A 26,726-nucleotide genomic window follows, 5' to 3' on the forward strand; every position below is an offset into this window, starting at 1 on the left:
AACATCTGGAATTGTTCCAGCCACCCCCCCCTGTGTAATATTGCGGTGTACCTTGCAGGAGTGCAGCATGTCAGCGATGGCTCTTCTGCTGAGGTTGGCCGTGGCGATGACGTCCTCCTGGCGACAAGAATTCCCAGCAGCCACCGCCTTTGCGGTTGCCATGGTGATGCCTTTAGTCGTGCGAATGAACTCCTCCGGCGTGGTCGTCTTTGGTGGGGGGTCAGAACTGCTGAACACCTGTGTGGTAAAACCGGGGGACTGTTGGTGAGAGACGTGATAGCTAGAAAACAACTGGAGTTAGTTCATAAAACAATCAGGTGAATGTTTAGCTCCAGGATCAGCAGCAGAATGAATCCTTCCTGCTGGGGGAGGGCTGCTTTCAGCTGGTACTCTAGGCTCCAGACAGTCTTCTACTGGTAGGGGTAGTAATGTAATGTACATCATTTCTCCCCTTGGGGAAATGTAATTTTTTTATTCTGCTGTTACGTTTTCTAGATTTACGCACGCACGCACGCACGCACTTGACTTTTGATTAATAAAAGCAAGTCAATAAACTAGACATGACCCTCGTGAAATTGGGGTGACACGTCCGGTATACTCGCCAGTGTGACGTCATGGGAGCGCCGTAACTGTTTATACTGGCGTGTGGTGGTCGCGACACTATTTGCAGTCTTCTCCTGAACAGAGGTGGCTCAACTGAGGAAAGGCTACCGCCTTTGCTATTTCTACGGACTAGAAGAAGAAGAAGAAAAAGGTAAACAACGGCAGAACTGGCAGCAGCATTGACATCAATGTCTGCCCGACGATTGGATGACCTACTTCGTCGGATCAAGCCTTTCATTCGCCATAAAAGAACTCATCTTAACCCGGTAAGTTTACCAGAGAGACTTGCAGTCACTCTGAGAGTCCTGGCATCACGTTGCCCTCAAACTCGTCCATGCTTCACTGTTTCTGCTTTGTCGTGTGCCGCTGAAAAAAAGAGTGGTGCACAACCTCCGGCACTTAAAATCCTGGCGCACAAGCGAGATCTACGTCATTTTGACGTCACATTGTTGCGCGACAGGTCGGGAACGGCGACTGTAAAGAGGCCTTAAGAAAATGAAGGAGAACTAGAGCGACTAACAGTAGTTAGTACAGTAGCAGTACAGCAACAAGCTACCGAGTTTGGCAGATCAGTCTTAATAATAATAATTTTATTTATATAGCACTTTTCAAGCATTAAGCACAAAGTGCTCTCCAGATTAAAAGATTTACAGGATATTAGTTAGGATCAAAAACCCATGTAAGCCTCCCCCCCCATGACACAACTTTGAACATGAGAGCACAAATTCCAAGCAGCACTTAATAAAACAGTGACAGTGCAAGACAGAATGTCAATAAAAGAAACGTGGAAATGGAAATGCATCTAAAAATACTAAAATGATAATACAAATCAAGCATAATTTAAATATGTGATGTCTTCTCTGTTAGAGCCACAAAGTATTGGAACTCAGTACCAAGCAAGAGAAGACAATGGAGCAGCTTTGCTGCTTTTAAAAATTCAAGATGAAATCATGGCTGAAATCAAGCCAATCATGTTCCCATTAAGCATAAACTCAAACAGCTAATCCTAATGTTGTAGTGGTGTCCCCATGCTATGATTTTATTGCTGGTATAATTGTTGTGGGGTTTTAATGCTGTGAAATTGTATTATTGTTGTTGTAGTGTTGTCTATGCTGTGGTTTTTGTTGTTGCAGTGGTGTTTTTATTGTTATTGTGGTGGTGTTTTAATCCTGTGCAATTTCCAATTCTGAATGTATTATTGTCTTTCTATATTTCTTATGACTGTATTTTCTGTGTTGTTCTGTATTTCTCTTTGTAATCTGACTCAATGACATTGAAAATGAGGGTGGCCCTCAGTGATCTCTTGAGGATGAAGAATGAATTAGTGTCGTTATTGTGTTGTCTTTTACTGTTGTGTACTGTAGTGTTTGTATACTTCAGTGTTAGATTTTCCTTTTTGACAGCCCAGGGACTATAGATGAAAATTATTTTATAGCTAACTCGGGTACTGCTAAGGAGCTGTGCATTGTCCCTGTCAAATAAACACAAATAAATATTCAATATTTTTCATATCTAAACGTCCCTTTTTTGCCTCGGGCCGCCAGGCAGTACCTTCAATGCCTAATGATAAAGTCTGATCTTGGTGTTTTTTCTTGAAAACCAGAGTGTATTTCACCAGTGTTTCTAACTGTGAGTGGCCACGACTTGGGTATGTGATGTCAAGACTACAGACCTTACTCCACAGCCCTGTGGAGATAGGTCTGCCAATGCGAGACTACTCACAGCCAGCTCCTGCTTGATGTGTTCGATTGTGGACTCCAAAGCTCTGGTCCCCTTTGTGGCTTCATCCTCCACTGCCTTCACCGTCTTCAGGAGCGAGGTCACATTGGTCACCATCACCTACAGAAGCCAAGTCACATCATATGGCCAAGGGTTAGACTGACGGCAAGAAAACAGCGCTCACTGATGCATCTTACAGCGATTACGGTCACAAAGAGATCTGTATGCTAATGTTCTATAATGCCGCGCTAGACAGCATCATCAGATGTGGCATGGCAGCATGGTATGGAACCCTCTCAGTAAAAAAAAATAGCAAACATGGTCGAAACAGCAATTAAAGTAATAGGGGGAAAAAAAATTAATAAAAATAAATAAATAAAATAAATAATCACACCCATCCCTTAAAATCCCCTTTGAGTCAATCGTAATCACACATGCACAGAGAATCCTGAAAGATCCATCACATATACTCTTCAATGAATATGAACTCTTGCCACCTGGCAGACGCTATGGAGCCAGTAGGTGCAAAAGCAACCACCTTAAGCATTCATTTATCCCCGCATCTATAGCACTACTGAACAAACAACCAGTCCAGTCCTCATCACAATAATGCTGTGCTGGCTTTAACCTATGTAACCTGTGTCATTTTACTCATCATGTGCAATTTCTTACATCCGTAATTTGCATTCCTTTATTTGTGCAATTCTCTTACTATGCATAATTTATTTTATAATGGGGTATGTGCAATACTCTACTATATCAGGGCCTGTGCAATATCCTTTCAACTAGGGGACGATGTCTATTCATTTTCCTTGTCCTGAAGTACATTGTTGTCATGTTATACTGTCATGTACTGCACTGTCTGTGACAAACTGTATGATTGATAATTATTGCATTGTTTGTATGTAGCTGTTGTCAGTGCTTCTTGCCCAAGACAAATATCCTACGGGACAATAAAGTTTATTGTATCTTTAGTGCGTAACTGTTTGATATTAATGACCATCCGTTACATTCAGGCCGTTGCCAAATGAGTTGCTCCAAAGCTGATTAAGACTATCAGCTCCACACAACTCTCTGTGGATTTCTCAGTAGGACTATGTTCAGAAGATTGTGGCGTCCGGTGACTTTCCCGAGCAGACACTCAAGTGAAGATAATGACCTCTTCTGAAGAGTCCATCATGTTTTTTACTGAAGTGAGATGAACGAACAGAGAAATTGATCTTTTAAGATAAAACAGACATTGACAAAGTTTTCCTTTGGGGACATCATTTGAAGATGGTAAAAAGGTAATAAATTGCAATACATCGCAGTAATACCGTATCATGGGGCCTCTGGTGATTCCCACCATTATGTGATAGTACATTGTGTTTAAAATATGTGTTTTCATGTCTTACTGTTAACATGTTTACATACTGGGTGATTCAACAGAATGCATCCTACAGTATAAGATATAACCAAAAACATGTGATGTCCAATTTCAACTCCGAGTACAGTCTGCCTTCCTTACCGAGTGGCTCCACTAAAGGTGCCAAATAGGGCTGGGACGATTTGCTTTTGTCCCAATTCTGTCACGATACATGGGTGCTGGATTTGTGTTGCGATTTTCCTTTATTGCGATTCTAGAAGAACTGTTTAACGATTTGATAGTATTGAGTATTGTGATTTTCTTTTCCTTCTTTAACATAAACAAAAGTTGAATAAAACACTTATAGAGACAATAGATCATGAGACATTTCTAAAAACAGTCTGCAGATTATCGGTATCAGCGTTTTATTTGCCTGATAACTGATAAAGTTAATGTATTCAAAAGTGTTCTACTTCGGCTCCTCTACAGTTCTGTGTCTGTCCCTCTGCTTCTGTAAATACATATCGGTTCCAAATATCGGTATCATTAACTACTACTAATAATCTGTATCGGCCTTCAAAAACCAGTATTGGTCGATCCCTAGTGCAAAGTGCTTCTTTAATGGTCAAAGAGCATTGGAACCCTCCCTCCCAGCACATCCCACACACACATCCCACAAGTTATAGGACTTTCAAAAACCCACAACCCCCCCCCCACGCCCGCACACTGTCACTGACAGCTGTTTCCATTCCTGCCCCTGTGTGAAGCAGAGTGTGTCTGTGGAGGAGCAGGGGTCTCATTTATAAAACTGTGCGTAGGATCCTTACTATAAGTGTACGTACGTCCAAAAGCCCAAAATGGCGTACGCCGAAAAAAAGTCTGATTTATAAAACCTGTAAGCAATGTTCCCTTTATAACGTACGTGGATACGTGTGCGTACGTGGATCAGCCTCTCATCCCGCCCTGTGCACGCCCATTTTTAACCATAAATAGTCAATGCAAAGCACCTTGTGAATGCTGATCAGTATGTTAATGACCCTGGCAGTTGTTCTTTCGTTACATTGAATCATGCCGAATCACGATGACTGGCGGAGAAAAGCAAAAAACTTCTCAGACGTTCAGGAATTGCTACAAGTTGAATTATAATTTCGGCCTGTTCTTGCACAATGTATGGAATCCTGATTTATAGACTACATATATTAATAATATGTCCAAAACGGCAGGCATTACGGCACTCAGGGACAGCTTCGATATATCAGACGTATATAATAAGATTTAACAGAACTATACATTATATCCAAACAAGCCTTAGTGATAAAGTTATATATTATATATAATATTTATTTAAAAAAAAAAAAAACACTGACATTTCCCTCTGGAAACAGCCGGTTGCCCCCAGAGTGGCTAGGACCTGTTTTTGGACCAGGATGGCACAGTTCTGGCGTGTTTCCCTCTCTACTGGACCCAATTCAGTACATAGATCCAAGAGCTTAGCTTTAGAAAATTTAAATCGGCCTATTAGCCAGTCATCGTCCTGGTCCCTGAAGTCTCTTTTTCTCCTGATTCTTCCATTAGCGTAGTCCTCCTGCAGGGCCAGCAGTGCCATCATGCAGCATTACGCATGGGGGTCACCACAGTATTTATACGTTTACAACAATTTGTGATTGTTAACACCTTGCCAACACAGCATCAACTAGTGGTACCCCCCACCCCGAGATACAATTTGAAGACGAAATAAAGTCTAATAGGCAAACACACTTTTCTTCATGCAGGTTGTTATGAACAGTATTAAAGTTCGGACTGATAATGAAGACATTAAGGGTAACGATTGCGCGATAGCTTAACGGTTGTATTTTCAGACTGACATTTGATGATATATGCACAGTTTAAAGACAGATATTTAGTTATTTACACTGTTTTCTGCAGCTATCCAGTAGTAGGGTATTTGATGCTATCCTGTATTCCGTGCAGTCGGGCCATCTCCTCCTCCTGCGCTCCGTAGCGGACAATGTGACGGTGAGACAGCGCCGATTAAATATTAAGAACAAATTTTTATTTAAGATTTGAGTTGGAGGTGTTTATGGAACAGTTATCACTCAGTACAAGCACAAATAACAATGCTGGATTTAATCTTCATGATAATGTGGATGATATGGAGTGAAGGCATCAATACTAGAAAATATTACAAGTAATCTTATTCCCATTTACTCTGCAGTCTGACTTCAGTTCACCACCTCACCATCAAATGTGCGTACGCATGGGTCAGAGTTTGCGTGGAGGACCGCACATTCTCCCGTCCATTTTTTCTTTTATAAATCACAACCTTTGCGTGGGAAGTGGCGTATGCACATTTTCAGCCCCGTTTTGTGCGTACGCCACGTTTATAAATGAGACCCCAGAGCACTCTCACTACATCTTCAAGCAGAGAAGTCTCCTGGGGGGTTTTGTGTCTCACCTTAGCGGAGCTCTTAAGCTGCAGCATGCTGGGGTCGTCGTGAGGTTTGCCTGCGGCTGCTTTGGTGGCGCTGATGAGGTTGCCCAGAGCTTTGGCCACATCTTTCACCGCATTGATCAGGACCACCTGTAAGGAGAGCAGTTTACGGTTTCATATGATGCCTTCACTTTGCCCATTATGTCCATAAGAGGGCAAACCAACACAATATACTTTTGTATTAACTTGTTTCAGTTATGTTCTGATCTATTTAGAAGCTAATTGTCCAAAAAAACCTTGAAAAAAGGCGACAAAAACATTCAATAAAGCTGCAAAAACACTGAAAAGGAACAAAAACTTTGGAAAAAGGGTAATTTGTGAAGACGCACACGGTGGACAAACACGCAGCAGGTTTCGTGCCGACCGTACCTGGGTCTCGGGGTCTTCGGCTCCCAGGCTGGCGGCTCCCAGTTTGACCACATCAGCCAGTTTGGTGATAGTGGCCACCGAGGACTGGGCGGCCTGGGCCAGTTTCTCCTGACTGGCTCCGGCGCCGGACACCAGCAGCTTGGTGTCCTCCACCAGAGCCTTGGCTGTCTTCAGGATGTATTCTCTGCACACAAGAAGGTCACACAGTCACTATAGTAACACAATTAACCGAGCCAGAGTTCAGAGGTCTTTATTACCTTTTGATGATTTAATATCTATCGATCATCAAAGAGAGAAAATTAGATTTGCAATCGGAGGTACAAAAACACGAGGAAACGACAAAATAAAACAAGGCATAAAACATCTTAGCAGCACAACCAACAGACAATTTCATCACTCTCGGCCAAGAGGGAAGAGGAATTAATTCCTCCCAGAGTGGGGGGGTCAGAGCTTGACAAGATTATCCGTGCCTTCTGCTAGATGTTTGGGGCGATATGCTTTTGTCCCGATTCTTTCCCGATACATGGGTGCCGGTTGGATTTGTATTGCGATTTTCATTTACTGCGATTCTAGAAGAATTGTGATTCGATAGTGTTGAGTATTGCGATTTTCTTTTACTTTTTTATCATAAACAAAAATTGAATAATACACTTCTAGAGATTATATATCACGAGACATTCCTAAGTGCTAATTGTTTTCTAAAAGGAAAGCACATCACATGTCAGTCAGTTGGAATTCTGCAACAGATAATATTTAACATTATCTGTTATGTGTATGTATGTGTATCATTGGTAAAAAAATTTAAATAAATATCAAGGACAGTGTTTTCTGTAGGTTTGTGAAAGACTTGTGCGTGTGCATATTTGGTGGGGGTTTAGGGGTGATATAAGTGATATTTTTCAATAAAAACAATATGCAATTTGGGCGCCCAGATAGCACAGTTGGTAGAGCGGGCGCCCATATATAGAGGTTTACTCCTCGATGCAGCAGGCCAGGGTTTGACTCCGACCTGTGCCCCTTTGCTGCATGTCATTCCCCCTCTCTCTCTCCCCTTTCATGTCTTCTGCTGTCCTATCAAAATAAAGGCTGAAAATGCCCCAAAAAAAAAAAGTTGGAAAAGCAGCTAATAAATAACACTCAAAAAACTTAAAGACAAAACTTGCTAAAAAAGTCCAACTACAATCATTAGATCTGAGAAAAGTCTTTTGGGTGCTTTTTCGCACTTTTTTTTGCCGCATTTCACATTCATTTAGCTAAGGTGCTGCCAAAAACGGTTCAGGTGCTCCACCTGAGACTTAAAATTTAAAAAAGAAAAATCATGATACATGGATTTTCTTTCCCACCCCTATCTTTGACACAGGGTCTCTGCTGTGATAGGTACCTGTGGTCAGCGAAGGTCTCAGCGTTCTCTCTGTTCAGAGTACCGGCAGTGGCAAACATGATGGTGGTGTCGAGGTCTGCGATGATTCCAGACACGGCGCTGGCGGCGGTGATGCAGGCCTGGGTGCCACGGTTACCTGCCTGGAGGGACGCCAACACATGGGAGACCTGCGGGAACAAGACCAACCTGCTGTGAGTGGAAGTTGGACTTGGCTAGAGCTGGAACAATTCAAAATGTTGATGTACAATGAATTGTACAAACATAATTGTCTCTTTCAGCCACAAACAAAATAATTTTTTTATTCACAAAAAAATATTTATTTATGCGTTACTTTTTTTAAACAAATTCAAGTTTTGAATAAATGAATGAATTCCAGGATACATCTTTTGGTTCTATATCACTGTCATGTGACCCAGATAATGTAATAACACAGATACACAGCCTATGAAGTAAACCACGCCTCTGTATTATCATAAAACATGTTTTTTAACTGTACTCCCCTCCCCCCATCATATTTGTTGCTATGAACGTGTATAGGGCCAAGTTCCAACAACTAATGATTTAAATCATAATAAAATATATAGGCTGACCAATAATCACTTCTATAATTACAATTTGGCATATCTATACAAAATCAACATGACCAGTCATACGCCTTAAGACCTTAGCTAATGTTAGCAATTCATTGCGGTTAAACAGAGAAACCGCGAATATGCAAAAAATAATAACTGCCAATTAGACAATTATGTAACGCCCTGCAGTGCCCTGCTACGCCATGACCTACTACAACTACTATTTCTAGTCATAGATCCATTATCTTTAATGTGACTATAATTCCCTCTGTTCCTCACACCCCCAACCGGCACCGTCACACACCGCCTACCAAGAGCCTGGGTCTGTCCCAGGTTTCTTCCTAAAAGGAAGTTTTTCCTCGCCACTGTCACACTAAATGCTTGCTCTTGAGGGAATTACTGGAATTGTTGGGTCTTTGTAAATTATAGAGTGTGGTCTAGACCTACTCTATTTGTAAAGTGTCTTGAAATAACTCTTGTTATGATTTGATACTATAAATAAAATTGAATTGAATGTAATAATTGTTACAGGCCTAGACTTGGCGTGCATATTTAGTACAGGTATCATATTTTTACTAGTGAAGTTAAAAATGATTGAAACAAAGCAGCAAGGTGTTTGGTTGCAGTCTGACCTTCTCGGAGACTTTGCGGGCGCTTTCGATCAGCTCCTTCTTGGTGAAGGAGTCGTTGGGGCTGCACTGCAGGGCCCCCGCTTTGGTCACCAGGCCGGTGCAGCTGAAGCCCAGCTCGCCCACCTGCTTCTTAATGTGAGAACCAATCTGGAAACAAACAGACAAACAAACCGATAAATCTCAACAACAGCACCGAAACGACGAAGAGTGACATGAGACACGCAGAGCCGGTGTCACAGGCAGAATTATAACTGCAATGCTTTCCATTGTTGCTATAGTGATGTACTAGAGTGAAGACGTGCGGCTGCAGTCTGCTCTCCTCAGACCGACACACATCAAGAGAGACTTGACTAACGACTTGGTGCAGGTTATGCTATATGATCTACTGCTAATGTATGATAAATAAATATAGCGCCGTGGTGACCAGACATCGTATTAGATAGATAAATAGATTACATAGACTTTATTGATCCCAAAGTGAGAAATGATGGTGCTACAGCAGCAAAATATCAGACACACAGCACACATACAGAATATACAAGAAATAATAAATTATTTGTTATTATTATTATTATATATGCGGTTATGTACCTCATCATTCTCTGCAGTCACAGCAGCATATTTGGCCTCGTTTGCAAGATTTCCAAACTCATTGGTAAGCTGGTTGGCCAATCCTCCGAGGTCATCAGGGTTTGTGTTGGACTTGGTCACCTGAAGAAAGACAGGAAACCACAACAGTTCAGTAATAACAAGTGCATCTATCCGGTTGTCACTTTAAGCTAATTAAAGCTATTATAGAGGTCATAGTCTGGCGTGACAGAAGTACATTGCTGAGATAAAGCCTGACATAGGGAGCAGGCTTTGCCTCTCAGCTTGTGCTCTTGGAGTGTTACCGTTACGACAACAAACTGCGAGCTAGCTACACGCATAAAATGTCAAGTTTTCAAGAACATTTGGATCGTGTAACAAGGCAGGCCAGCTTGGCTCCTTCTGTGTATGATTGCAAAGATTTACAAAGATTAAGTTAACAGCATTTGCTATCTAACTGGGAGGTTTTGGGACCGAGGGGTGGGATGTTTTGTGGAAGAAGTCTACACGGCAATACACTGTTAACTTTAATATTGTATGTGTGGTGTAGCCAGACCTTACTCCACAGCGCTGTGGAGATAAGAGCTGACAATGCGATACTGTAGATTTCATGATGGCCAAACATTTTTTAATTAGAGACAGAGAAATTGCTTTTTACTTTTTTCCAGACGAGATTATACTAATATGGTGCTCACATCTTTGGTCCTCATTTTTTCTAACCCTCAGTTTTATACTTTAAAGCGTGGGGAGGGGCCTAATACACACAAGCTTAGACTGTCAGAGGGGTGGGGCCTGACATTATTAGTTTTTGAAATATTCAACTTGATTTCAGTCCCCAGAACTAGTTCGGCCTATTGGATGATTATGAAAATGCTCACCATCTCCTGCACAGTGACGGCTATGGCCTTGGCCGTCTTAACCATGGTAGTCTGGTAGTCCACGAAGGTGCCTTCAGCTTCGAGAGCAGGCGAGTCTTCCATTTTGTTGATGGCGTCGTTGATGGAGTGCACCATGCCACCCACAGCACCCGCTGCACTGGCCGCCTCAGCCAGAGTGGCGCCCAGGTCATCCACTGCTTCTTTCATCATCTGCACCGACTCCTCCAGGGCCTCCTGCATGTGTGCTGCCTGCACAAAGGAAAACACAAATGACTGGGCAATGCTAGAATATTCAAGCAGCCTGTTAAAACACCTCAGCACTACGTAGGGCTGGGTACCCGTTTCAATACTTTTTATGTACCGTCCGAATTGCCTGAGTATAATAACTTGTCATTCAATACCTAATGTCAATACCTAAGGAGTAAATCTCATCAGCGTCAGTGAGCCAATCAGTATGCAGCATGCTTCTACCAAGATCTAATCATGTTTGTGATTGGCTGTCTAATGTTACACGTCGTAGAGACACGCAAGAAAAACTCTACATTACACAGAGACGGCTCACGTAGTTGGAGCTGGAAAAAAATTTAATTAAATTGTGCTGTAATGTTGTAATTTATTTTTGTTTTATTGAAAGGAGTATCGTTTAGGAACCGGTATCGAAGTCACGTTACCGGTATTGAATATTTTTGAACGATACCCAGCTCTAGCGCTACGATTAAATAAAACCCAGCAAATGAAATAGAACAAACTCCAATAAAATAATAATATTATTAATAATAATAATAATAATAATAATAAGACACCTTAAATGTTTAAATAATAGGATACAAACAGTAACATGCCTTAATAAAATATAGTGGAAGTGGAAATATGTGTTGTCCACACAGTTACACTTAGGGCTGGGCAATAATTCGATATTATCATTTATAGTCTTTCATTGGAATCATATCATGATGAAATCATATATTGCGATATCGTGATATAACAAGCACATATTAACTCCATTTTCTCAGAACATCTGATGTCAAACATTTTGAGGGAATATCATTTGAAGAACTGCAGATTTGATCACACTATTTTTGTGCATGCATGTGAACATTACATTTGTACACAGTACATAGCTGGAAATCTTATTTATTTTTTCTCCATAATTTCACCTGAAATGGTTTACCACATGAATTGATTATTTATCTAAAATCTCAACCCAATAGTCAACCCGACAATATCGTCGCAATATCGATATCTTTGGTTAAAAATATCATGGTATCTGATTTTCTCCATATCGCCCAGGCCTAGTTGCACTTTTTTTATTTGTGAAGACACAAGCCTTTCTGCCATTGTATGAGTCTTGCTGTGGCCTATGTTATGAGTGGCAGCTTCAGTACCTTCAGTATGACTGAATGGAACAGCTAGCTTATGTCCCTGCAGTTTGCTGTTGGCTGTGCATGTGCTGTACATCACACACTTTCTCTTTTTGTGAGTGTTGTTCATCTTATTTTATTGTTTTTAAGGCACTTATGTAGATCATGTGAATGGTTTAAGTGGATGGCTTTTTGTATGTGAGCATAAATGCAGGCCAGATGACAGTCTTGCCTGCGCCCGGGACGAGATAAGCTTAGATGGGCCCCCCGTGCCCAGATCTCTCCTTTTCCCTTGCTTTTCCTCTCCTCTCCTCTGCTCTTCCTCTCCTGTTCCTCTCCTCTTCCTCTCCTGCTCCTCTCCTCTGATCTTCCTCTAATCTGATCTTCCTCTCCTCTCCTCACATCTCTCACTGAAATTAAGTGTGTGATCAGTCTCTGATCCATCCTGCTCATACTCTCCAACAGGGCAGCGGGCCCCTTCCGCATCTCTCTCTCTCTCTCTCTCTCTCTCTCTCTCTCTCTCTCTCTCTCTCTGTCTCTCTCTCTCTCTCTGTCTCTCTCTCTCTCTCTGTCTCTCTCTCTGTCTCTCTCTCTCTCTCACTCACTAGCCTGACTCTGTCCCTCCGGGGCAGCGGGCCCCCCCTCCGCCACTCTCTCTGTCCCCTGACAGCGCGGCTGGATCTCTCCTCTCTGTCTCATCCTCTCTGATGGAGCTACCAAACTCAACTCTTTCTGTAAAAGAGAACGTGTTGTGTCAGGCTTTTATACGAGCTAATGGACGTTAACATGAGAGCTGGCCTGTTAGCTTACGTTACATGGCTCGTAAACGTCGTCTGCGCTGTTTTTTACCTTGCTCTACGTTGACAGTTCCAGCTTCACCGTCACCACGTTTTTTTTTTATATATATATATTTATTTAGAAAATCTCTAAGGCCTTGATAGGTTTGGTATGTGTGCATGCAAATGTTTGAATGTATCTTATCTATTCTAAGGAGTTTCTAGAGACCAGTCAGTTTAAGATGATATGGTCTCATAGTGAAGCCTAGCTTAGAATGTGTGAATCTATTATGAGTTTGGGTACAACTTTCACACAGAGGAATCGGAGCCAGGAATGTGAGAATCTATTAGGAGCATCGGCCATAAAAGGTGTAGTTTGAGAGTAAAACTTGTGTGCTGAAATAGATGTCTCATGCTGTGTAAGCACAAAAAGAGTTTAAAAGGTATTCACTATGATGTACATGTGGTTCATCCTTGGGCAGACGTGTCTGTATGCTCATGGTTGTCCCAGTGTCATGAAAGTTTGTTCACTGTTTGAATAAAGCTGCACTTGATTTGTAATCATCGGACTGGTCGTCATCTTTGAGGTCTCCCAACATCATTTCTGAATCATCACCCGATATCAGGCCTCTATTTTCTTCTTCTCTTTTCCTTCCTTTTCTGAGCACCGGAAATTTTGAGCGTACTGAACTTCAACAACACCAAACCATTTTTGTGTTGGGGGTGGGGGGGGTTCTTGACCACTATTTCAAGGACAATTAGGAAGAAAACAAATAAAAAGCTTTTATGTAACTCAAATATTACATATTTTTTTCCACAAATAGGCCTATTAAAAAATTTTTTTTTCAATTATTCCATAATTTAATGAGGGCCCAGTTCTGGGCCCCCCCTACTCTGGGCCCGGGACAACAGACCCGTTTGTCCCCCCCTATCGGCGGGCGTGCATAAATGTATGGGTACATATGTGTAATCATGTATATTTGTTATATTTATCTATTTTTTATAGTGCCAGACTTTCCATGTTTTAAATTGATCTGCTTTTTATTCAGTTGTTTAACTGTGAGCATTGGCGCTGGCAGGATTCGATTGCATAGTATGCATAAAAACCATGTATGACAGTGTGCTCCTAGTGTATTTTTATCATATCATGAAAATATTTTACTGAAGTGTTTTGTAAGAGAGAAAGAGAGAGAGAGAGAGAGAGGTGGATGTGCTCAGAGCAGACAGCTGTCAGCGAGCCTGTACGGCGATATGAATCATCTGATTTCTCTGTTTCTAATGTAAACGGAATAAGCCTCATAACCGCAATATTCACGTCCATGTTAACACACATGATACAACAACACGCTATAGCTCCGTCTGTGGGTTTAGCGACACTCAGTGTCCAGCAACCAGTTTATCTACGGATCAAGTCATAAACATGAACATTGTGATTAATAGTGGATGGGGTGCTGGTGTAATAACGTAAGATTAATGAGAAAATGAGTACTGTGAACAGAGCAGAACAGAGCTGTTGTCGGTTGCTGCGCTTGTGCGTATTTACGCATTGTCATCATTAGATGCTGGTTGCATGTCTCACAGAAATAAAATGTACGCACAGTGTGTACAGGGTTACAGCTGCCGGCGCCACTGACCCTGAGCATGAATTCAATAAACTCAGAAATCAAACTCTACCTTGGGGTTTCCTCCAGCCTCCTTGGCAGTGTAGAGCATCTGTAGGGCGGACTCGGTCAGGGTTTTGGTCTGGTCTAAGACGGCCATCTGCTGTTGGCTGCTGACGATCTTCGACGCCGTGCCAATGGCTGCCATGATCAGGGGCTCAAAGTAGCTGGCCATCTGAGATACCTGTTCAAATGTGTGGGGGGGAACAAATTGCAAAACAAAACATGATGACAAGTTTAGGCTTAAACACGTTTAACCAATGCCAACGTAGCGCTGGTCAGTCTCTAGACGGACCAGCAGCTGGTCAGTGTCAGCTGGCTGGGATTTACCTTGTGTCCCAGCTGGGAGGCCTCAGAGCGAGCAGCCACAGCGACGGGGTCGATCAGGTTACTGATCTCATGGACGGAGGCAGCCATCTGCTCGTGGAGATTCTGCAACACATACACATACACATAGAAGACTCATTAAAGCTGTAGAGCGTAGTGCAAGAAATGAGGAAAATACCTGATTGCAATTATTTTGACTGATATTGGAATTGCGGGAAGGGAGGGAAGGACAATTTTTGTACCATCATTCTCATTTTCATTGAAAAATATCCAAATTAAAATGATTATAGTGTGATTTTTGCAAGGATCTGTGCCAAACAAAGATTGATTTCTGGGACGTCTCGGCAGCACCACAATACTTCATTCAGAATGGTTTGACACATATTCTGCCTTTTAACAAATATTTCCGCCTCCGCCCCCCCCCCCCGCTATTTGGATTTTGCACTAGTGCATATTGCAATTTCGATAAAATTGCAAATAATTGTGCAGCCCTATTGTGTGTGTGTGTGTGTGTGTGTGTGTGTGTGTGTGTTTTACCTCCATGGAGATGTCCTCTCGGGGTGTTAGATGCTGGCTTATGGCAGCCAGAGAGGCCTGGTCCACCTCGCGGATGCAGCCGTTCAGCACCTCAATAGCGTCATCACACTCTCTCTGGCCGGGAGCCTTTTCTCTGCACAACAACACACACCAGACTGATGATGGGGGGGCACGGTGAAGAGTGGCTATGATACGTGAGTATTAAAGCCATGGGGGGCGTTGGGACTCTTATAACCCCACAAATCTTACTGTCAGAATTAGCATAAAATGTGGAATTGTCATGAACTCTCCAGTCATGACCAGGGTTTTTCCTGGCTCAGAACCGGCCTTATGGGGGGTGGGGGGGACTACGCACGGCAGTAAGCATGATCGGTCCGCATAAAGTAAATCTATGTGAATTTTCCTGTTATTTCTGATAATTTGATAAACAAAAATGTATATTATGCTAGAATAAATAAAACGCCAATTCACAAAACTGGTTAAAAAAGTAATTTCACTGATTTGATTTTTAAATACATCACCGGGAGAGTTCAGTATACAGCCTGACTCTGGAGATAAAACTGAGATTAGCGCTCATATTCAAGTTTATGTTCTGCTTTTTCAACGGTTGTTTGGTAAATTGTTCATAACACAGAGAGAATTTGAATTGCCATTTTTATTCCGTATTCTTATCATTTTGGTGTTGCTGATTTTCCTTGGGGGCTGGTTAAAAACCTCTTTGGAGGGTGCGAATAATTCCTCTATGCAGGAAACACCCTGCTCACTTTTCCAGGTCATGTGTAACAGACTACAGGTCGTCCTCGGTCATTCTGCATATCATCATACAAGTCCATATTCATTAGTGGTGGAAGAAGTATTCAGATCCTTTACTTAAGTAAAAGCACTAATACCACACTGTAAAAATACTCCGTTACAAGTAAAAGTCCCGAGTTAAAAATGTTACTTAAGTAAAAATATGTAAGTATCATCAGGAAAATGTAGTAAAAGTATAAAAGTATTTAATTCAGAACTCTCCTCCCATTGTAGAAAGAGTAAAGGCATTTACACACCAACCAGACGGCCGACCCTCGGCAGTAAAGCCAGTCGGACCGAACAGTCTCCCCGAGTTGGTCCAAAAAGTTCCTCAGAACACACCGAAGAGACGAGACGTAATACGTCTCGGTAACAGCAGGCGGCGCTAATCTGTATTGTTGACCAAAAAATGAAAACCGGCAGCTGATTGGACGAATGCGTCATGTGGGTTTGTTTTCTCCGGAAATTCAAAGCCAGACTGTCATGGCGGCTCGTTCAGAATACGATCTCATATTGGACTAAAATAGTTCACCGAAACGTGTTTCTGAAAACATTTTAAGAGAGAAATAGGCCGTGCAGTTGCTGAATCTGTCTTCATTTCAGATCGACAAAAGGTCAGTTTAAAAGATTTTCGTCAAATTTTGAGAGACTCTAGTCACACTCCCCATTTCTGGGTGAGTCCCGACTGCCCTGTCTCCGACTGAACATGTCAGGTCGGCCAAAATGAACGCTGACGGCCCCTCGGATGGACGACAGCACGGAACACATGGAACAGACTCACCGACCTCGCCAGACTGTCAGACAGTCGATTATCGGGTTGGTGTGTCAGCGCCTTAATGGATCCAACCAGTTGTGTGTTTAATGGTCTAATCATCTCAGCTGGACTTGTAGGACGTTATATTGTTGGCTAGTTTACTTTAGAATCAAACATCTAAAAACTAGTAACTAAAGCTGGAACAGATGAATGTAGTGGAGTAAAAAGTCCAATATTTCTCTCTGAAATGTAGCGGAGTAGAAAGTGGCATGGAAAGAAAAGACTCAAGTAAAGTACAAGTACCTCAACATTTGGAGTTAAGTACAGTACTTGAGAAAATATACTTAATACCACTGATATTCATAGACAAATGAAGTAACCTTATTGCAAATTTCAGTCCGACAGCCAATCCCCAAAAAACTTAAGCAAGAGCAGTAGAGTTTAGAGCTGCAAAGATGAATCGATTAGTTGGCATTTTTTTATGAAAAGAAAAAGTAAAACGCCTGTGATGTTGGCTTGTTAAACATGTTTCTTCTCTCCTCTGTGACAGGAAACTGAATATCTTTGAGTTGTGGACAAAACAAGACATTTGAGGACGTCATGTTGGGCTTTGGGAAACATTGATCCACATTTTTCACCATTTTTGAGACCAATAAACTAATCCATTCATCCAGAAAAATATCTACAGATTAAGCGACAATGAAAATAAATCGCTATTGTCAGCTCTAGTGGAGTTTACCTCATGTTGGTGATGAGTTTCTTGATGGAGTCAGACACAGTCCTGGAGTGGCCAGCCAGCACTGACCACTTGGGGGGGTCTTTGGGATTGACAGCCAGGGAGCGGGCGGTCTGGATCAGGCCGGTCGAGCTCTCCAACATCGCCTTCGCTGCCGCCACGATGGGCTCCATGGCTGCATGGCCCTGGGGAAATGAGTGGAAATCAATTTGGATGAAAATGACTCGCTAGAGTAAGATATACTATATAATAGAGATGTTCCGATACCAGTATCGGAAAAGCCTCCAATAGCGCCTAAAACTCCAATCCGATACCAACGTCATTTAGCCTTGAAGAAAATCCACTTTAAAGTAGTGTATTTGACCTTTTTTCGTGATGCCTCGCTGTCAAACTGGATAATACAAGAAAGTGGCGTTCATTGTTTGTTCCCATTTCACAACGAGTTTAACAACAATGAGAGCAATCACATCCCATCCATACAGGGATAGTAGTATACTGCTATCCCTGTCTGGTAGAATTATTTAAAAGAAATCCCTGTGAGCCAAAACCTCAGATTTCCCGCTGTTCGGAACGCTCCGGTTTCAACAGTTTTTTCTACCCTCGGCCAAGACTGATGTAATACCGAGCAATACCGGTTGCAATAAATATAAACTGATATTAAACTGTGCTCAGTTGTCTTTCAGTATTCTGCTAAAATACAACAAATTGCGGTGAATTTAAAAAAATTAAAAGGAAATAATTTCCAACTTTCTTTAATCCAACATATTAAACATTAAATTTAACATAAAAGGCACCACTGAAAAAAGAAAGAAAGTTACATTTTAACATAAGAACCCATGGTAGGTTTTCTGCTGTTATTTTCTTTCAACTGACACAAAAAACTCTCGTCTTTCACGATATGTCGCAGCCTTTCGCGATATGTATATTGCGACAGCTGATATCACGATGACGATAAAGAAACAATATATTGTGCCGCCCTACCAAGTACAAACCCTTTACTTACTGACTCGCCTGCATTCTATGAGCACAGAACAGGGAAACAAGTCTACCAAATGTCCCCTCTGGGGATCAATTCAAGTTAAATTATCTTAATTATTTAACGTTGGAGCAGACCGTGAATGATCATTGTCAGATCCTGCTCTCAGTGCATTTCTGACTGAACTTACTTGTTAAGGTGTTGACATACCTCGGGGCTGATCTGAGCAGGAATGCTGGCGAACTCTGGGTTGGAGGCAAAGGCAGTTAGGTTGTCTACAGCTTCTATCAGAGGACCAGTGGCTGCCTTACACTTCTCTCTGTTCTCATGGTTAAAGGCTCCATCCAAAGCCTGCACAGAGGGTTCAGTCACAATTACACTTGATTGCATTGCTATTAGGGCTGGGTATCGCCACTGATTTCCCGAATAGATTTCATTCCGATTCACAAGGTCCCGACTTGATAAGACTTCTGATTCAATTTAATTTCGATTCAATGAGAGATATTACAGTTACAGCACCAATTTTCCTTGGTTATGAAAGAGAGTTTCAGAGAACTAATACTGTAAATGGACTGGGCGATGGGGAGAAAAACAAATATCACGATATTGATATTGCGATGATATTGTAGGGTTGACTTTGAGTTTTGTGATAAATAATCACCAATAATGTGGATATAATGACAAAGTGGGTAAAGGCAAATAATAGAACTGCGAAAGCAGTCTGGAAAGTTCAGAAAATGACATCACTTTACTGTAATGCAGAAGACAACACTTGTATTACGATATCCAAATTCTAAGACGATATCTAGTCTCATATCACGATATCGATATAATATAGATATATTGCCCAGCCCTAGCTGTAAAAATAGTCATGTTTACATTAAGAATTGACCCCAGCCTTTAAGGGGAGCCCAGTGCTAAGACATGCAATTCAGACATTTTCTTTCACTCAACACAGAGTACATGCATTTCATTTAATTGATGATGTACTACTAACCTTTATGGACTTGACCAGATTGGCAGTGGTGTTGGCCACCTCTTTGGCTGACTGGACAAACTGCCTCTTGGCAACCGGATTGGGAGTTTTGGAGGAGGCCAGACGGCAGGCGTTACACAGGGCCGAGGTGTGTTTGGCCACGATGGTGGCTGCAGAGAGCACCTGGGCAGACAAACACGTGTTCAACCACATAGCAATCAATCAATCAACATTTATTTATATTAGGGATCAACCGATACTGTTTTTTTAAGGCCCATACCGATTAGACCAAAGTAGAACACTTTTTAATTTATTAAATTTATCGGTTATCAGGCAAATAAAACGCTGATACAGTTAATCTGCAAACTGCAAAAAACTGATAATCGTCGAGGGCAAATAATCGGTCCATCCCTAATTTATATAACGCTTTACAGCAACCAGCAGGTATCCAAAGTGTTTTACATCAAGGACCAAGAATAAACCAACATAACATACAGTTAAAAGAATAAAACATAGAATACAGTAAAAATCAGAAAAAAAGAGGAGAGGGAAAATCTCACACCGCTACTACGTATTAAAAGGTGCAGTGAGCGATTTTGCGCAAAGACAGATATTTGAACTCAACTGCGAAACAAATTCAACCCCCCCCCCCTTCAGAAGCTCCGCCCCCCCAGATTCATGGACTGATAACTACTGGCCGGCCGGCACATTCACATGCTGCCTCCCCCCTACCATCAACTGTCGCCGCCTGTTGCTGATTGGCTGGAATAGGGTTTTGTGGCTCGTTCACTCCTTTCGGTTTGTTTTCCATTTACACAGCGTGTATTGGATTAACATCATTTACTTTACCTTTAAAAGCCATTCTAAATAAATATGTTTTGAGTTACGTAAAGACTCACAAAGCAAGATGAAGACGACTGATGATAAAACTGGCTATTAGTGTGATCTGGCAGTGAGGTCAGCATGTACCTGAGACTGGGTGCAGGCTGGGTCCACCAGGTTCTGGCAGGCCATCTGGATGGACTGATTAGCCCGGGCAAACTGAGCGGGGTCCACCAGGCCCTTCTGACCTGCTGAACTGTTGGGGTCTGATACGCCCACCAGATAGGCAGCCTGGAGATCAACAACACTGGTCAGTTTACATTGTGGTAAGTATTACAAGTGCACGTACTATAAAACACAACCAAACCAGACTACAGTTTGTCTCTGAGTCAGGGGTCACCGACCTTTACCACCATTATTAGCCATAAAAACAATCTGTCTGGAGCCGCAGAACACATTTGAGCCTTATAATGAAGGTAACAGTCTATTTAGTCTAAATGAGCCTATCACCATTCCTAATAGGTCTAAGTAAGCATGTATTAATATGCTGATGTTTGTTGCCATCTGATTCTTAAAAGTACATTTGCTCTGCTCGGTTTTTGAAATCTCTCTCTTTCTCGCATCCACAGCCGATACTTCTAAATGCTGTGTGCTTGTTATTTATAATAAATATTTATGTTTATATTTATGTTTTTGGACATAGCTAGTCTATGACAACTTAAGACCACTATTGAGGTTTGGCAAAACTTTGAGAATAAGGCGCTGGGCTATAGACATGTATAGGCTACGACGCACACCTTAGTTGACTGAAATGTTATGTAGCCTAATGGAGAATGTGAGAATCACAAACTGAAAGGTTTAAAAAAAAAAAAAAAAGCATCAACTTCCATATAATCATTTGTCAAAGCCACAGGGAGCCACTAGAGGGGCTAAGGAGCGGCAGGTTGCAGACCCCTGCTCTAAGGGGTCTCAGTAACAGTAGAGTAATTAAAGCTGCAAGCAGCGATGAACTGGCCCTCACCCCTCCCAGCACGTTGGGGGTTCTGCCGGGACACGTCTCATTCAGAATGTTGCCAACTGCCAAAACACTTCCTGTTTTGACTGCCACCTACAGTAAGTTGGTCCTCTTTCACTTGCGCATTTTTTTAACTATCAAAATTCTTTTGATACATGTTTGTCAAGAGTGTCCACCGAGTCTACATGCAAAACTTTGTGCAGATTGGACTCTAGAAAAAGTAGGTTTCGCATATATCGCAATCTTTCTCATTTTTGAAAAAAATAAAAACAGCGCCATGTAATGGTCGATTGAGGACAAATTTGGCACAGAGCCTCAATGGCCCATGGGAAACAACTGTGTATAGTTTCATATCAATTGGAATAACTGTTGCACAAAAGATACACAAAACATCTTGTTTTGACTGCCACGTACAGGAAGTTCTTCCTCTATTGCATTTTTAGATTATCAAAATTCTTTTGATAACTTTTTGTCATGAGGGTCCACAGATTGTACATGCAAAGTTTTGTGCAGATCAGGCAGATGGCTTAGGAAGAGTTTCACAAAAGTAGCATAATAATTGCATTTATCGCGATTTTATGAAAAAATAAACGTTTACCTGTACAGCTGCTTCAGTCAGACCACACAGAGCTTTGGAGCCTCCACTGACTGAATCCCCAAACTCTGGCAGGTTGGAGTTCTTGGCATGGTGGGAAATGCCAGCCATGGACTCACCAAGGACCTGACACAAGAGACACGGTTTAGTTTGGAGAAGGTTTTCATTGTGTCTTTAGATGTTCTTTATGGCGACCAATCCACTGAGCCAACTGGGATAAAGAAAAAAAGTCAGAAGCAACGAGACAAGTGAAAGAGTCCCGCGCAAGCACAACAGATAACTGAAAAAGTAACTTTGTTGGTAACGACTGACTTGGGTCTGTATTCCAGGGTATCAAAAACTCACAAGCACTGAATGCTTGCATCAAATGTCTGCTCAGAATTATTGTCTTGTTCACCGAATCTTTGATCAGACAGTTCCTGAAATAACTCCAAAACCTCTCATTCCATTTATGGAGTTCTTGTAGGGTCACTTTTATTTAGGTGACATTTAACACTTGAGAGCTTTGGCTTCTTTTGTTAAATGAACAAAAGGTGACATGTTGATATTCATTTCAGTAAGGTTGTGGTATAGGTAACGATCATGGATCAGCACTAGGATCATAAAAATCTTCTTAACATAGTGAAAAACCACACTCTACTGTAGATGTTCTGCTTTATAGCAGGGTGACTGGAAGGGCCGAGAAACATGGACGTAATGTTTAAAAGATGACATCTGGAAAGACGCTACAATTTCACTCTGTGTCTTTTTACCGACAAAATCAACAGCTGCTGATAAACTCAGCAAAACTAAAGTCTGACTAAAACAACAGTCTTAGGAAGTCTCTATAATTAGTACATTACATAGTCTTTTCCAGTAGAAGTCTCGTGTTGTCTTCCCGTCGAACAAGCAACTTTTTGTTTTCCAAAAGTAAAACTTTTTTTCTTCTTTTGTCGCTATTCCTGATGTTTTTGTCACTTTTTTCCAAGTTTTTTGTCAATTCTTTTTTTTCAAATGCTATAAAATTGAATAAAAACCTAAATTCAATGAAAGTAGTGAACTGATCATTTATTTTACTTGTGAAGAGCGTTTAATGGAACCATCCACATTATTTTTTTCCACAATTTGGTCAACAAAAACCCAAATTTCTGATCGAGACACTTTTTGAAAATGGTTCAAATTTGACCCGGGGACAACAGGAGTTCTTTTACTGGGATACTTTAAATTCTGGGCAAAGACCGCTTTATTTTCACTTGGGACAGCACTTCCTCTGATAAATAAAGGTATATTTTAATGCAGCAAAGCAGCACATATCCTGTACTGGGAGAGAAAGTGAACGGTCTTTTTACGACACTGAATGCATGCTTTTGCAAAGAAGTAAAGAAATGAGAGGAGGGTGAACAAAGGAAAAATAGATGAGCAACAAGTGATGCTAGAGAACCAAACACATTAGAAGAGCAGCAGTGATGTACAGTACGTTCTACCTTCGAGTTCTCCATGACACTGTCGATGCAGTCAAAGTAGGACAGGTCGTTGATGGCTTCCGTCGGGTTGTCCAGCATCCCCCTCACCGACTGCACACAGGCACAACACAGTCACAGTGTGCCTACACACATCTCAGCTGAACATGATGCTGCCAGTTAGTCCTTGTGTTATACATTGTCTTTATTGTCAATCATTTCCTGGTCAATCTTTTAGGACTGGGACGATATGCCTTTGTCACCGATTCAATTCTTTCCCGATACATGGGTGCCGATTGGATTTGAATTGTGATTTTTCACGTGTTGCGATTCGATAGTACTGAGTATTGGGATTTTCTTTTCCTTCTTTAACATAAACAAAAGTTGAATAATACACTTCTAGAGTCAATATATCATGAGACGTTTCTAAAAACGGATTGTTTTCTAAGAAGAATGCACATCACGTCAGTCAGTTTTGATCATCAAAAATTTAAATGTCTCAACATGAATCCAACATTTTTATTATTATTAGCAAATATAAATCCCCAGTGATGATAAGCTTATTGGCCTGTATGTAAGGTAGCCATCCACAGATACAGTTCATCCTAAGGATTCACTGTGTTACATACATATTACAAATTATGTTAAAAAAAAATTCTTTTGAAAGTTTCTTTTTCAAAAATGTAAGATGTCTGAAAATATAGATTAATATGAATCCAACATATTAAAATAACAAAGATAGATTGGCATATTTTTGAAAAAAACATTTCATTTGCACATTGAAGATAAGCTTGTTATAGGTAAAGTAGCCACTATGGTTAAGCTTAGGGATTTACTGTGCCTTCCACATGATGTATAACTATATACTGTACATATGAATAATAGATTATTATCCATTCATTTTCATCCATCCCACCCAGATTAACATGCAACTTAATTGTATACAGTATATGTATAGGGGGTCCCTACTCCGTCTCTCTCTTTGCTGGGTCTTTGTAAACGATAGAGTGTGGTCTATTCCATCTGTAAAGTGTCCTAAGATAAGTCCTGTTGTGATTTGTCACAATAAATCAAACTGAATTGAGCCAAGGGGTCCTCGGCCTACAAAACGTTGAAGACCCCTGTAATAGATGGACGGTTGTATGATCGTTGTTGTTACCTCCAGCTCTCTGAGAGCGTTGTCACACTCCTTCTGACCGGGCGCCTGCCGAGTGCACATGGTGATCAGCTGGTTGATGCTGTCTGTCACTGCCCTGTGAACACAAAGGCTCAGAGATGTGAAGACAAGAGAGGCAGCGAGAAAACAACGTGGCAGACAAAGAGCCGGAGAGAGAAGTGTTTGTTACCGAGCGGCGGCTGCTAGCTGGTTCTTGAGGTTGGGCGAGCTGGGGTCAGTGGACAGGACTTTGGCTGACAGCAGCAGCTTGCTGGAGGACATGGAGATGGTCTTCAGGTTGGACACCACCTGTGTCTGGTCCTCTTTAGACTGGAGGAGAAGAGGAGGACGGAGGCATTTAGTGTTCCAGAAACTTCACAGTTATAGTGCCTTTCAAAACCATGATTACAAGGTGCTGTGCAGTGCAACATTGAGTGAAAATAGACAACGGTAGGCCTGTAACATAACTGTCCTGTGTTTCCTCTACGTTGTTTTTAAATTTCTGCCGCCACAGTATCAGAAATAGGGCAGACACATAACAGGGTTTCCGCTATGTACACCGCGCACCGCCGCTCCTTCAGCGGTTTATGAAAAGTTGTAATTACACGACTCTGCAGAGTAGGGTTGTGCCGATGGACGATATCATCGTCCATCGTGATGGCTGCCCGACATCACGATGGAGAGCAACCATCGTGATGTCTCCCCCCCCCGGTCAAACACACTAATCCTAGTCGCGGGCGCTGGACGGGAAATTGACAAGTGCGTCGGTCTTAAACTAGCAAAGACACAAAGACAAGATTGGCTGTAGTGATACTTTCTCTCTCTCTCTCTCTCTCTGTCAGCTGTAGCTCGCTCTACCTTCTAGTAACGTTGGACACAGCGGTCTCGAGTGAGAGAGAAAAAAGCGTTAAAAGTGGAGCGCTATCACACTGTCCTTTCTCCCCTCATTGGACTAAGTTTGTCGACACTACTCTGTGCGTGCATCAATAAGTAAGTCTGAGGTCCTGTAGGTACGGGACGATGTTATGCAGGATTTATGAATGTACGTTAGCAACAGGCTAATTCACGAGGGTGCTATTTTATGTGTGAGCTAATATTGCGCATCTGTTCAATGAATGTGTTATTCAGTGCAAACATAACCGTGAATGTAGTTTAAACTCAGTAATGATGGTATGTTAGGTTATTACTGTCGCTCTGTTGAAGGCAGACGTCCCACTGTACTGTCGCTACGCAGATCAGGACATCTGATTGACTTTACTGCTCCGTAGTTAAGTGAAAGTAGGTCATGTTGTAAAACCTACCAGCAGGGCACCATTTACAGAGGGCATTTAAATGTATCTCCAATCGTTTCTATGTTAACTGTTGGCCCATAGTAGTAGGAAAAAATATTTATGTAAAGCTACCGCTACCCCCCCCCCCTCCCCGACGACGATATCATCGTCCATCACGATGTTTTACTGTAACCATCGTCAACTGCCAATTTAGGGGACATCGCCCAACCCTACTGCAGAGCCGTGTGCTCTACTGAACTTAAGCCAACGGTCATCCGCTCTCTAACAACAACTAAGTGATCCCCGCTGAAGCACTGTCAAAACTGTCAACAATGTTTGTATACTATTCATCCATCCCCCTTTATTTGCACTCTTTTCAATGCACTTTTTGTTGTAGGTGCACAGAGTATGTCGCATTCTTTCAGCAGTCAGTTTGACCTAATAATAGTCTATTCAAGAAGAGGGGCTCAAAGTCGGCCAAATAAAAATATTTATAATTGTTATATTGTGCTATATATATATATATATATATATATATATATATATATATATATCCTTTCTTTAAATAATTCATAGTTCATTTCTTATACTGCACTGTAAAAACGGCATTCGGCCAAGTTATTCATTATATTCGGCTTCCGTGAAGGATTTTCATTTCGCTGCATCCCTGCGAGTTTTCTCTCGTTATACTGACCTGGGATGTTCCGGCCATGTCAACGCCAGCGTTCAGGAAGTTGCTGAAGTCCTGTCCAAACTTGCTGGTGGCCCGGGCCAGATCCTGGGTGGTCCCTCTGGACGCCTGGACCACCTCGTTGGCTGACTGGTTCAGACCGGCCGCGACCTCGTTGAGCTGAGCCTGGACCTCCTGGAAGCTCCTTCCACTGGACGGGAACTACGGGGGGGGGGACACAATGAGAGGACAATATGAGCTGTAAAGCACAGGTCAGACCAAAG

The 26,726-nt window shown here is 41.8% G+C and overlaps 1 protein-coding gene across 1 annotated transcript in view; it reads right to left on the bottom strand.

The window, feature by feature from the left end:
* Positions 1–26,726, bottom strand: part of tln1 (talin 1) — a 124,204-nt gene that overhangs the window by 26,468 nt on the left and 71,010 nt on the right. Inside the window, exons 28-47 of the mRNA XM_039780446.1 lie at positions 26,467–26,664; positions 24,692–24,831; positions 24,505–24,598; positions 23,370–23,459; positions 21,910–22,032; positions 20,444–20,587; positions 19,496–19,657; positions 18,709–18,849; positions 17,526–17,707; positions 15,241–15,373; positions 14,707–14,808; positions 14,390–14,560; positions 10,579–10,827; positions 9,704–9,823; positions 9,113–9,259; positions 7,909–8,075; positions 6,528–6,711; positions 6,123–6,248; positions 2,326–2,442; positions 52–237 (exon numbers count right to left, since the gene is read on the bottom strand). Of these exons, the coding sequence (XP_039636380.1) occupies positions 52–237; positions 2,326–2,442; positions 6,123–6,248; positions 6,528–6,711; positions 7,909–8,075; positions 9,113–9,259; positions 9,704–9,823; positions 10,579–10,827; positions 14,390–14,560; positions 14,707–14,808; positions 15,241–15,373; positions 17,526–17,707; positions 18,709–18,849; positions 19,496–19,657; positions 20,444–20,587; positions 21,910–22,032; positions 23,370–23,459; positions 24,505–24,598; positions 24,692–24,831; positions 26,467–26,664 (2,976 nt within the window). The remainder of the gene's footprint in view (positions 1–51; positions 238–2,325; positions 2,443–6,122; positions 6,249–6,527; positions 6,712–7,908; positions 8,076–9,112; positions 9,260–9,703; positions 9,824–10,578; positions 10,828–14,389; positions 14,561–14,706; positions 14,809–15,240; positions 15,374–17,525; positions 17,708–18,708; positions 18,850–19,495; positions 19,658–20,443; positions 20,588–21,909; positions 22,033–23,369; positions 23,460–24,504; positions 24,599–24,691; positions 24,832–26,466; positions 26,665–26,726) is intronic.

Source organism: Perca fluviatilis, chromosome 17 (genome assembly GCF_010015445.1).
Source record: "Perca fluviatilis chromosome 17, GENO_Pfluv_1.0, whole genome shotgun sequence".
Classification (NCBI taxonomy): Eukaryota; Metazoa; Chordata; class Actinopteri; order Perciformes; family Percidae; genus Perca; species Perca fluviatilis.